The 13,396-nt window shown below is 48.2% G+C and overlaps 1 protein-coding gene and 1 long non-coding RNA gene across 9 annotated transcripts; one reads left to right on the top strand and one right to left on the bottom strand.

Annotated features, from left to right (window-relative positions):
• Nucleotides 1-2,788: 2,788 nt before the first annotated feature.
• LOC123063151 (uncharacterized) lies at nucleotides 2,789-4,004 on the top strand. The gene is made up of 2 exons (XM_044486894.1): nucleotides 2,789-2,918; nucleotides 2,999-4,004. The coding sequence occupies exons 1-2, from the start codon at nucleotides 2,855-2,857 to the stop codon at nucleotides 3,862-3,864; spliced, it is 930 nt and encodes a 309-aa protein (XP_044342829.1). The 5' UTR covers nucleotides 2,789-2,854; the 3' UTR covers nucleotides 3,865-4,004.
• Nucleotides 4,005-4,562: 558 nt separating this feature from the next.
• LOC123063134 (uncharacterized) lies at nucleotides 4,563-10,856 on the bottom strand. 8 transcript variants are annotated; one of them, XR_006430123.1, is made up of 11 exons: nucleotides 10,286-10,856; nucleotides 9,604-9,805; nucleotides 9,249-9,301; nucleotides 8,813-9,132; nucleotides 8,398-8,473; nucleotides 8,200-8,312; nucleotides 7,706-7,806; nucleotides 7,075-7,255; nucleotides 6,403-6,530; nucleotides 5,667-5,837; nucleotides 4,563-4,941 (listed from the first exon to the last, which is right to left on the bottom strand). It is a non-coding gene; the product is annotated as an uncharacterized lncRNA (long non-coding RNA). The 8 variants fall into 8 exon arrangements; XR_006430130.1 differs by having other exon boundaries at nucleotides 8,821-9,132; XR_006430137.1 differs by having other exon boundaries at nucleotides 8,398-8,847; nucleotides 8,992-9,132.
• Between the last annotated feature and the right edge of the window lie 2,540 nt (nucleotides 10,857-13,396).

The following is a 13,396-nucleotide window of genomic DNA, read 5'->3' as shown; positions in this document are numbered from 1 at the left end:
CTATTTAAGAGATAGAGTTGGATGGCAGGCTCCCCTATAGTGTCCGGGCACGTGGTCCGCGAACACACAGTTTGTCATTTTTAGGAGATGGCATTGGAGATGAACTAAGGCCAACTCCAACGCGCAATCCCAAACGGACAACGGTTTTGTCTTGATTATGTCTGTTTGGGTCAGGCAAAGGGGCGGTGTCCGACCTCTTGTGGTTGCGTAGCCAGTGTGCCCAACGCGGCCGACGCATTTAGTCCACCCGGCCGGCCGACGGCCAAATGTAAAAAAATAACTAAGAAACATTGCATATAGTTTATACAACCAAATAAATCACATGGTACCGTAACAATAAATAGTTTCACAACCGAATAAAATCACAAACTTTACAGCCAAATTTGAATTGTCATGAATACATCAAAAGAAAATGAACCAATACATCTATTGATTGTCAATGTGAGTCCACATGTGTTCAACCAAGTCATTGGAGTTGCATATGAGTTTGCCAATCATGCATTTCATGATGAAATTTGGTGAACTGTTCATACATTATCGGTTCATGGTGCTCAGGCACAATATTTTCAGCCTAAAATTGGAACTCTTGGTCGTAGATGTTGTCATCATGCTCATCCTCCATAATCATATTGTGCATTATCACACAGGCAGTCATCACCCCCAAAGCTTCTCGGTGCTCCATGTTAGTGTAGGGTGTCGAGCGATAGTTCATCGAGATTGAAGCACACCAAAAGAACACTCCACATCCTTCCTAGCACTCTCTTGTGCCTAGGAAAATATCTGTTTCTTCTCTCCTTCGGATTGGATATTGTCTTCACAGGAGTTGACCACTGAGGCTAAATACAATCAGCTAGGTAGTATCACTTGTTGTACTGGTGGTCATTGATCTCAGAGTTGACCTCTGAGCAGTGGCCTTCCGCAAGCGTTGCAAACAATGGAGAACGCTGAAGCAAGTTGATGTCATTGTGAGAACCGGCCATGCCAAAAAAAAGAGTGCCAAATTCAAAGATCATGTGAAGCCACTGCTTCTAGTATGACAGTGCAACCTTTCACATGCCCCTTGTACTACCCCTGCCAAGCAAATGGACAGTTCTCAGCCTGAGGTCAAATGAGCATCAAATGAGCTCAAAAGTAGCATTTTCAGAGCATCGATTTTGTTTTTTTTGTCACGCCTTCCACGAACATGATCTGAAGGTGAAATTATTCAAGCGGTTAGAAAATTTGTCAAAGTTTACCACAAAAAAATCAGAATTTTTTGAATATTTTTAAAATGTTTTTCGATTTTACTGTTCACTCGAGCTCATTTGAGCTCGAGTGTAGATACTACCAAGCATTCCTGGAAAGCCTCCATCTGCATTGATCGCCAACAACCGAGTTGTATCTGTGGCACTTGGCTCTCTCAGATACTCAGGGCCAAACACTACCGCCTCGGCCTTGCAGAACATGTACATTGATGCGAGACATGATGCAAGCATACACTTTTGATAAGAGGAGAAGTCAACCATACCAAGGGCATTCTCCTTGCACTTAAAGTAATTATCATATGCTATCAATCCCTCCCGAATACGAGTGAACAAATGCCTCACCATTCGGAAGCGGTGCCGAAAAAGATGGGGTTTGAAGAGGGGGTTGCTCTCAAAGTAATCGGCGAAGAGCACGCAATGACCACTCTCTCTATTGCGGTTCAACGCCGGAGCATGACCCAAGATTGATCCCCTGAACCTCGGTCACTGCCTAGCAATGTGGTCATTTACGACCAATGCAGCAACCACAAGCTCCTCATCATCCGACGACGAACCATCCGATGAACAAATGAAGCTGTTGAAAAAGTACTCGCCCCCACTATCCATGGTACCTTGCGAGCAAAGTGTCGAACACCTTGTGGTCATGGTGGAGAAGCGGGCGGAGAAGAGCACCACGACCTCCCCGCACAGGCAGCAGGCCTGTAGAAGTGGAGACGAGGGCGACTGGCGACCAGGAAGACGGTGTTGGTGCCGATGGGCGGCGCCGGCGGCCGTGGTTTCTCTAGTACCGGCAGCGGCGAGAAAGGCCACAAGCGCCGGCAAGAACTCCTCCGAAAAAGTGGCGGGCGGGTGCGGGGCCGGGGGGATTGTGTCGATGCTGGGGGTTGGTGGGTGGCAGGCCTGGGCAGCAAGGAAGCGGCCAGGAAATGGGTGGCAGCGGCTACGGCGGGCGGGAGAGGTGTAGGGGGAGGCGTATGTTTCACCGACAGACAGGGCAGGGAAGGACAAAGAGAGCGCCCTAGTGTACCAGCTTTGTGTCCCACGAACTCAAAACGTACCCAAGTTTGGGTCTGAAATGGATCGCGGACACAGAAAATAGACGACCATTCTTTTGAGTCGCCGCGTTGGGCCGCGACTTGTGTCCGTTTTGACCCACACGGACAGGGACGGACGAAATGCGTTGGAGTTGGCCTAAGTAGCTAGTGCACAAAATTAGTAAAAGGAGCATTTGTTAGAACAAAGCTATTAAGTTTGCCCTTTGTAAAAAGTGAAGAAAATGAAATAAACTTGGGAGGAATTTTCGAAAACCATTATTGGCTCTTATCAAGAAAGATTAGTGGGTGAGGTGTGGTTACGTTCCGAAGATTCACCACTTCTGTGTGCGGATCACGCGTGAATGGACGAGGTATACAAAGGAAGTAGTAGACAAAGTTTCTTTAAAAAAGAAAAAGCCAAGGGCATGCAGACCCGAGCGCCAAAGGCCGTGGCTCTTGAGCAGAAAGAGCGTGTTCTCTTTTAATAGCAATCCATATATAAGGTGAGCCAATAATGGTTTTCGAAAGACTGTTAACCCACGAACAATCGCAGTGAGCAGCACTTCACCCTTCAGTATGCCTGGAGTAAACTGTGCACGCGGCACCAAGGAAGAAGGAGCATTTGAAGGCGCAACGAGAAGTAAGCATCTACGAAAACCGTACTTTTTTCATGTTTCCAGTTAACCTGAATCTGACAGGTTCGTCCTTCCATTTGCGCAGGGGCTGCCGGCCGATGGCCCAAAATTTTTGTCACCTTGGCAATGATTGTCTTATTTGTCAGGGCTGTGCATGGAGCGGAGATCGCATGGGAGCACGATGCGGTCCGTTCACATCACACGGGGTTTCTGGGTACCACCCACACGCAGCTGATCGAAAGTGTCGAAGAGGACTACCGCAGGAAAATCGGCGACGTCAGCGACCTCATGGCTCCGCAGAGGGGGTATCACGACAAAAAAACAGTTCAACCGGCGACGTGGCTCAAACCCACATTGAAGGGCCGGGGGGACGACAAGGTGACCTTATGGCTCTGTAATGACGATTTGTATCTTCTCGCCTTCAACACTACCAGCAACCTGCACACGGCAAAAGGGTACGACGCCTTATTCACAGAGCCTTTCCTCCCTCTCCCCTTTGGTTCATCGTACAAAGAGCTAATGGGACACACTGCGCCCAATGGAGATCAAAGGAATGCCCATCTGCTTCTTGTTAGTGTTCCACTTGGTAGGGAATCACTGCTAGATGCCATCCATGTACTTAGCAACTACGACCCTGTTAACACTCCCAAGCATGAAGTTCAGCTAGCAATGGCCAAGATTACACTAATGGGGCCGGAATCCTTAAGATTCCATCCCGTACGCAATGCGTACATTTTGGAGTGGGAAAGCGAAGAATCATACCTGACCTTGGATCAGGCAAAATATTTGGTCAACTGGTCTTCGCTTAGTACATTACTGGTGCAATGGGAAGATAGTGGCAGAAAAACATGGCCAAGCTCCAATGTCGCTAACAGCTTGCGCGCTGAATTTGGTATAAAATCTGGGGAGTGCGCGCTCGGAGTGATTGACCTGGTGCTGCGACCACGTTAAGAAGATTATGTATGGTCCTCGTTGTACTTTAAATGATAGTAGTAGTAGTAGTATGTTTGCTGATGTAATAGAAAGTGGTACAGTTATGTAATGGGAATTGTAAGAGAGATCGAATATATTTATGCAGAGTTTGGCGTCCATACACTAGGTTCTTCTTTTTTTGCTTTTATACTCCCTCTATTTCTAAATATAAGTCTTTTTAGTGATTTCAATATAGACTACATACGGAGCAAAATGAGTGAACCTACACTCTAAACTACATCTATATACATCCGTATGTAGTCCATGTTGAAATCTCTAAAAAGAAAACTTGTATTTAGGAGCGGAGGGAGAATTTTGGATAGAATGGACTTACTTGTCGCTGTGACCAAACTAAATTATCACCTCCAAAACACACTTTAACCTTTCGCTTTTCTCCTTCCCTTTTCCTTTTGCCGTTGTTTCATCTTTCTCTTGCCATTTTTGAAAAATATATAGTAGTAATGACAAGTCCTAGACACGACACACAATATGAGATGATTGCGCAATTGCCAACTCAAGCAAATCAAGCATGATGCATGAAATAAATTCACGCCCAGATTGAAGCTGTTTCGAATTCCTTCAGTCCTAATCCATCACCACTCTGGATAAAGCATTACCGAAAAAGCTGGAGAAAGCATTAAACATGCTCCCCAGCAAACATCAACGACACAACAAACTAACACAGCTGAGGAATCTCAAGTTTGAATGGTGTAATCAACACAACCTTGCGTCTCAAACAACTCCAATACAAAACGAGCACCCAACAAAGCATCATTGCTACGGCATACAAGACCTCAATGCATCCCAAACAAATAAACATAGGAAGAAGAGATATGTAGCTTCTTTTCACAGGGATACATACAGCATAAGTGACATAACAGAACAGGGGAGAGCAGGGGCTGCTAGTTGGTGTCGTCAAAGCCATCGCCAAAGCCGTACCCATTGTAGTCGCCATTGCCTTCGGAAGGTCACCGGAGCTCGTCGTCGCTCCAAGCCATGCGAGGCCGAGGCGGCCGTCCTGCTGCATCAAGCACAGCTGCCTGCTTCAGCTTCTTCCTGGCAGAGCATGCAAACATGGCAGAATATGAAGAATCGAATACTCTATGCATGACAGAGGAAATACTCTCAACAAACAGTGTAAACAATCATCATATGGACCAAACCAGAATATGGAAAAACAAGAGCTATGTTCTCCCCTTGTCATCTAGTAGGTTCTCCACAATGATTTTCTTGATATTGAGCATTTGACAAACATTTATATAACATGAAAACAAGGGCAGAATGGCACTGTTGAGACATCTAAGATTATTTAGCAAAACCTAAGCAAACAGTTGCAATTCCCACATTCTGGCATTGAACATAGATGATATAACCATGACACCCAGTTTAACATAGCCTAACCATTCACAAACCAAAGCCATGATCATGATTACTAACAGAGAGCAAACTGAACGTGTCAACGGTAACAACATCACACCAACAACTAGCAAGTAAACTACCCCTGTTCCTAAATATAAGACGTAACTGCAAAAACATCCTATATTTAGGAACAGAGGGAGTAGCATTCACCGTGCAGTCAGATTCGCACATGGAGGAGCAATTTAGAGAACAAGATCGTCACAGTAACAAGACAGGATCATTGTACTTCATCCAAACAAAATTGCAAACTAATCGTCTTAGTCCGCTGCCAAGTAACTGAAGATACTTGTAATTGAATACCCAGCCAAATCACTGGATGAGCAAAGCATCGCACATTCATCTACTCACAATTGGTGACTCACCTGAACCAAGGACGAGGCGGCCACCACTGCCGCGGTTACACATGCATAGGACTGCTGGATAAGAGCTTGGTACATGTGGCGTGTATCAACCTCCTTCCTTCCCAGCCTGTAACTTCCCAGGTTTTTTCCACCTTTAGCTATCATCCCCAAAAAACGCACTCAGGTCTCTCTCTAATCAACACAGACACAAACACAAATCAGAGAGGCGCATGCTGACAGAATATACAAGCGAGAAAGGTCCTTGGCCCTGACCATCTGTTCACGGTATATAAACACTACACACCACTTGGTAGTTTGAGCTACGACAATATTGACCAAACCAAATTTAAAAGCAAGAGCTATGTTCTGGACTATCATAACTTAGAAGTCATCGTGTCATCATGAGTATGAGTATGAACCACACTAAACCTATACATTAGCGTCTCCAAAGGGACAAGCATACGAACACATAGTCAGCCTTCACACAAACTGAGAACAACCATAGGAACATCAGCGGACTAAATCTACAAGTCTACACCCTAGACCCTAGACAGTAGCATGCCAATATCCTAAATGATTATCAAACCGCAACAAACAAGATCACAACATTGCGGTGCCCAGAATACCACAACCACAGACAACATGACCACACAACCAAACCATAAATCATTGGCTTGGCCAGCACCACAATCGGACACGACTGAATGGCCAGACCATCTCAGGGCAGGGGTAGAGGGAGAGGAGACCAGGGACTCACAAAAAACAAGGAAGGGGGCGACAACCACCGCCGAACGGCTGTCATCGCGCTGAGAGGAAAGCCAAGCCAGTGGGCCAGTTGGAGGTAGTCCGTCGAGCCATCGTAGACGGACATGGATGTTTGCATGCCTATAACAAAGAAAGAAATGTCATTTAGAACGGTATGGTTGGTTTTAACATGCTGTGCAGCAGGCTATAATTAACATAATGTGCTCTGAAAAAAACCTTGCTAATGTTACAAAAGAAGCGTTCATGTTTTCGTTGGCAAAATCCTGGTAATGTATAATGAGAACTTGAAGGTTGTCTGCAACTCAAACAGTCTCAGTTCATTTGCTAACGCTATTTTGCTTTGTATAAAGTAATTTTAATATTTTGTTGTCTGCCACAACAACACAGCTGAGTAGCTACCAGAGAGCTCCCTTTGGTTGGGTCTCTTTACATGGTAAACCTACTGACCTCACGTCTGTGTTGAGATCTTGTATAGTATCATGTGCAAAGCAAACAAAATTATAGAGCTAAACACAATGATACAGTGTGGAATGAGATGCATCACAGTGCATTTTTCCATCAAATGTTATACATGGCCATCAAGGCATCATTGTTCCAAAACCTAAATAGCCGTGCCTCGATGACCACGTGCCCAGAGAAAGGGTAAGAAGGAGAGAGGTCTCACCTTTGATGTTTGTAGCCATCGGTGACAGTGGTGAGCTGGACGAATACAGCAAGACTGAGCCGAACCTACATGGCCGGCGGCCACACGCGCCTTTGAGATGAAAACACAGTAGACGAAGCAGATGCTTGATAACAAGTAGGGTGATGATGCCAACTAAGTCATGCCAATCAAGCGACTTCCCCTGATGAAAAAATTACACAAGATGTAAAAAATACTACATTAGACAATCTCAAACTGTATGTTTGTAAGCAACAAAAACTACTCAAAATTGTTCAGAAGCTAAGGAACTTGTCCTCAACTTGAATCTTGAAGTTCAGAAGGTTTAAACTAAACAAACATCACTAGATACACACAAGTAAACTAAACAGTGCAACATCGGTCATCCATACAGAGAGAATAGGCATCCCAATCGCCTTGGCGTAGAATTTAGCATGGCTCGATGTTACATTACCCAATCTCGAGTTCAGAAGTATGCAAGCAACAGAAACTGCTCAAAAATGTTCAGCTGAGGAACTTGTCCTCAACTTGAATCTTGAAGTTCAGAAGTTTTTAACTAGATTAAATTGAGGATCAAAAACTACTCAAATCTGTTGAGATGTCCGTGGTGGCGTGGTGTGACTCAGTGGCTTACCCCCTCCGTTTGCTAGCGCAATGGCCATGATGGCGGCCGACGCCATGACCCATGAGAGAGCGATTCCACATGAACCCCAAGAAATTGAGGAACTAGCTCTCCTGCCACGCACACATCAGAAAGAAAGAAAGGTCAACCCCAGCTTCAGTTCAGAAAGAGAGGAATTTGAGGAGCTCGCAGGAACACTTTGAAGATCTTATTATGGTAATAAATCAATTTCAGTTGCATGATAACACACATATGAATGAACATCTATCAGTTTCAAATCCTGAACAGTCACATTCACTAATAAACTTCTACAACAAATTCCTTCAATTGGCACAACAACAATTTTGCAGGAGCCTAGTATATATGCACAGTGAACAGTCATCAGATGCATGGGAAAAAAAATCCTAGATAGAACATTACTACCCTAGTACATGTAAATAATTGGGTTACCAATTTAACAAGAGCAGTTCCAATGGATAAACTCAAAAAAGCAATGCCCTTATTACCGGTGAAGAGCTTGAAGCCTGTTGGCACGCTCCGGCACTGTGGTATCTAGAGCACGTCCACCTTCTCCATGTAGAGCCCCGGATCGATGATGACCGGCTTCGCCCTCTGAAACCTACACCCACAGATTCACAATGACATAAGTGTCCATTAAGCCACGGCGCACGAAAAATTGGAGTTCAGGCCTAGGAAACACCTACTCCTTCCATCGGATGTTGCTGGTGTGGTCAATGAAGTTGAGATCACGCGGCAGCTTGGAGAAGACATGGATCAGATCTGCGGCAAGCAAGATCACAAGGTCAAAATAACCGGTACCAGCGGACGAGATACTGGGTCTGTGCCCGGGCCCCAAGTCTACGTGTCCCACAAATATAGTAAGCACTTCATGTGAACGATCAACATCTGTAATCAGTTGGGAGCCATGGCAAGTGAAACTAAGCGATGGTGTGTAAGATGCACTGATATGTTGTTTGTGAAGTATGAACTTCCTGGCATGTCCAAATTAGAGTGCCATCCCAATTATCAAGAAGGATCACTGTCCAGGAGAATATAAATCAACTTCTTTAGCAAAGTTCCAAATGTTTTTATTTTTGGTTCAGAACATGAATGACTCACTGGCTTACCCCTCCGTTGAGAAGGAAGTTGCTCTCCTGCCACCCACACATGATGCATGCATTCAAAATGAAACAAAGAGAAAGCCCAGGTCCAGGTTGAGGTTCAGTTAAGCGTCCATGAGTGGCAGGAACGCAAAGTTCAGGTAACAGAAATATAGCTAGCTAGAGTAGGAGCAAAACCAAGCCTGTATCTCCTGGAGCTTGCTTGCTGGGGCGACCGAAGATTTGGAGGCGGAGGAATCAGGATCTCAAAATCCCCTCCACCTCCGCGTTCTAGTCCACAATCTCATACAGACGCTCCTCCCCAGTCACCGTGTTCAGCTGCACAAAAGCAAAAGCAAAACCAAGGTTCAGACTTCAGACAATGGATTCGTCAGATTGCTTTAGAGACTCCTTTTGAGAGGAGCAAGTTCAGTACTGCTAGTGCTAGTGCTTACTCAGTGGATGATGCTGCTGCCCTTGTTGCTGTTCCAGCAAAAGCACTCCAAAGCTGTAGTGTACACATATGATTTATCAGTTGAATGCCCGTTTTGCAGGTACTCTGAACAGAAAAGTTATAACGACTCTTCTTATTAGATTACAAGAAAAGGTAAGCTACTTATTTATTGTTCAGAACTAGTCAAATTTCTCAACAACAAGCTACACAGCAATTCTCTGGTGTGGAAGGAAGGAATTTACAGGAATTAACAAGACATCTTTCCCTCAAAAAAATGCACACACATTTGAACAAGAAATGCATTGTGATGCAGGCTAGCATCGAGAGAGAGAGAGAGAGAGACAAAGAACGAGTACCTGGTGCTAGGTACCCGCCATGACAGTGGGCACATGGGTCTCATTGTCCACCACCAGCCTTGCGAGGCCAGAACCAGACACGCACGACTCCAAGCATCTGTCCAGTAGGGATGTTGCTGGCTTTGATGTCCTGGTGGAGGGCGATCCCCGGTGAGCAATCATGGTGCAAATATGCTGGCCCTAGAGCAGAGCAACCAAAGTCCTGCCAATTTATGAGCCAATTTATAACACAAGTCGACAACTCCATCCTCAACTGTAATTGCATATGCAGCAAACAAGATTGGTATTTTGTTGTTGTTGTTGTTGTTCAGAACTATAGATGCCCGTTGAGAAGGAAGTTGCTCTCCTGCCACCCACACATGGCACATGCATCAATCAGAAGGATTGAGGTTCAGTTAAGTGTCCATGAGGAGGTTGCAGTTGCAGGTAACAGCAATGTAGCTAGCTACAGGAGGAGCAAAAGCAAACATGTTTCTCCTGCAGCAGAGCAGAGAGGGTATGTTTGTGTTGTTCTCCTGCAAGAAGTTGGGAGCAACACCAAACTGAAGGACACGGAAAGAATGCAAGGACGAGCTCGGATGCTACAATTTCTAGACCAACACGTGGGAACAGAACTGAACCGAAACTGGAGGGATGAGAGGACAGGAGAAGAGAAGAGATCCGAGGAGGTGGCGGTGCTTACCCCTGCAATGGCGATGAGGACCCCAGGAACTTGTCCTCCTCCTCGGGCTTGCTTCATGGGGCTGAGGATTTGAAGGCGCCTGGTCGGCGGTCCTCGTCGTAGCTGCACCGCATCGTCACCCGAGCAGAACCGCGCGGAGGAAGGCGGCAAGGCTGGGGAGGAGCCGCCCTCTGCCGTGCGCGTCGAGCTGCACGACGGTGCCGCGGCGGATGATTCATCACCGGAGAGCGCGAGGTCGCAGAGCTGCCCGGCGAACATCCGTCGGTCCGGTGCCCGTCAACATTGATTGAGGTTCGTGTCCCCCATTCGCCGACGGCATCGCCGGAGTGGTGGTGCGGATCTGACCTCGCCGGCGCCATCGCCTGTAGGTTGGAGCGCTGGTGCGGCTCTGCGGCGATAGGATGGATGGAGCGGAGAAGCGAGGTTGGGGGAGCGAAGGGGGAGGGGCTGATCCTCCGGCCAAGGGAGAGAAGGTGGGTGGGTGAGACGGCGGTGGCCGGTGGTGGGGCGGCAGCGATGTGCAGAGGAATCGGGAGAGGCAGGAGAAGAAACAGAGTGGGTATGGGCCGGGTTCGGGTTGGGGTTGGGGGGTCTAAGAGCAACTCCAGCACACCCTGCAAAACACGCAGACCCGCAAAATTCCGGCGAGTATGCGGGCTCGGTCCAATTTTCCGGTCAGAACAGAGCCCGCATATTCGCCGGCCCACAAAATTTTTTGCCGCAGCCCGGAAACCGCACGCCCCGACCGCTATAACTGCGGTTTCGCGACTCGTTTGCGGGTCCAACCCTATCCCTCGCCGCCGCCGAGCCACGCGATTCCCCTTCCCCTTTCCACATTTCTCGCCGCCGGTGACCACCCGCCCCGCCTCCAGCCACTATGTGGGGCCGAATGTGGAGCTCCGGACGCGGCTCCGGCAGCAGATCCGCCGGCGGAAGGGACCCGGAGCGCGAGCGGCGCGTCCGGTCCGACGGCGCGAGGAAGCGCGGGGCCCGGAAGTGGACCAACCGCAGCCTGTCGCCGCCGGCGAGCTTCCAGCAAAGCGAGACGGAGGAGTACGACTGCCGGCGTGCGTCCTTCTCCTCCGCGAGGTCCTCGTACGCCGGGAGCTCCTCCTCCGGCGCGGGCCTTCTCCTCGTGAAGAGGGAGTGGTTGGAGGACGAGGAGGAGCCGGAGGAGCCGAACGCGTTCGCCTTTGTCCCCGTGAAGAAGGAGCCCGCTCCGCTCGGCCGCCGCGGAGTCATCGGGCCGGAAGACTACATCGCCGACGTCGACGCCGTTGCGGCCGCCATCGTCGAGCGGAGCGTGCGCGAGGAGGCGGAGCGCTGGTGCCCCGCCGAGGAGCTCGAAGATCTCTAGTGCCGGCAGGCGGTCGCCGCCAACCTCGCCGCCAAGGAGAAGGCCGAGGAGTGGCGTCGCATCCGTGCGGAGCAGGCGGCGAAGTACATCGACCTGTGCAGCTCCGCGCGAGGAGGATTGAGCGTCCTTCTCCTCCACGGCGTCGTCCATTTGCCGCGACCTCGCCGCCGTCAGATCCGAAACCCCTCTAGTTAGTAACGTAGTATGTAGTATAACTATGCTTGTAGTTTGTTGACCATGTGATGAACTATGTTTGTGCAATTTCACCCACGAAAAATGTTTTTTTCAAATTATGCAGGTTTAGATACGGTTTTTGTTCGGCCGCGCTAGTTTTCGACCCGCAAACGCGATCTTCGTGGAACCGCAAATGCGTTTTGCGGGTCAAATTTTTGCGGGGTCTGCTAGAGTTGCTCTTAGCACACCCCGTAAAACGCCGTCCCGCATAAGGCTTTTGCAGTTCACGGAAAAACGCCTTTGCGGGCCGGCGCAGGTGAGGTCAAACTTAGACCCCACAAAACAGACCCGTAAAAAAGGATATTCGGTGAATATGCTCTTTTATGGGTCGGCTACGCGGGGTCTGCTCGGGCGCCGTCGCGTCGATCGCAAACCGAAGACGCCCAATTATCGAATTTGACATCGATTTCGACAAATGAGTTCAAATTCAAACAATATAACACAGTTCACACGCAAAATAAAAGGTTAGTTTTGTAGGACAAACGCAAAAGGGCGTCTTGCAAAAGTGACGACCATGTCCGGCATCATCTTCGATCTTCACTCCGCACCGTCGAGTCCATCGAGGTCATCGCAACCACCGAGTCCACCTCCGGCACCGAAATCATCGGTTGGTGCACTAAACGCATCGACGACATTGGTTCCAAACCCCATTGAGAAAACATCTATGCCTTTTTTCCTTGCGCTTGCTCATACGCACCCTCATCTATCTTCTCCAATTCTTCTTCACCACCGTGATCATCCACGCCGCCCTATGTTTCATTGCAATCGAATGCAGAGAACGGGGCTTGATTGATGGCAACGGCATTGGTGTCCAACAAGTTCACGAATTCGGCAATGGCATTATTTGAACCACGCTATAATGAGCGACAACAAGTCACGAGTTACCGTAATGGCGAAAAGCAAAGAAAATGAAGGGACCGATGTCGGTGTCAAAACCGGCGGATCTCGGGTAGGGGGTCCCGAACTGTGCGTCTAGGATCGATTATAACAGGAGACGGGGGACACGATGTTTACCCAGGTTCGGGCCCTCTCTATGGAGGCAATACCCTACTTCTTGCTTGATTGATCTTGATGAATATGAGTGTTACAAGAGTTGATCTACCACGAGATCGTAATGGATAAAACCCTAGAGGCCTAGCCTGTATGACTATGGTCATGAGTATCCGCCTATCCAGACTACGCCCTCCGGTTTATATAGACACCGGGGGGATCTAGGGTTTACATAGAGTTGGTTACATAAGAAGGAATCTTCATAATTGGTCGCCAATCTTGCCTTTCACGCCAAGTAAAGTCCAATCTGGACACAGGTACAGTCTTCGGCCTTCATGTCTTCACAGCCCATCAGTCCGGCCCAATGGATAATAGGCCGGACGCCCGAGGACCCCTTAGTCCGGGACTCCCTCAGTAGCCCCTGAACCTGGCTTCAATGGCGAGGAGTCCGGCGTGCAGATATGTCTTCGACATTGCAAGGCGGGTTCCCTTTTTTTGAACTCCAAGATAGTCTTCAGATGCGATGATTG

Source organism: Triticum aestivum, chromosome 1A, assembly GCF_018294505.1.
Source record: "Triticum aestivum cultivar Chinese Spring chromosome 1A, IWGSC CS RefSeq v2.1, whole genome shotgun sequence".
Classification (NCBI taxonomy): Eukaryota; Viridiplantae; Streptophyta; class Magnoliopsida; order Poales; family Poaceae; genus Triticum; species Triticum aestivum.
The sequence above is the reverse complement of the archived record's forward strand: the minus strand, read 5'-3'. Positions and strand labels throughout refer to the sequence as shown.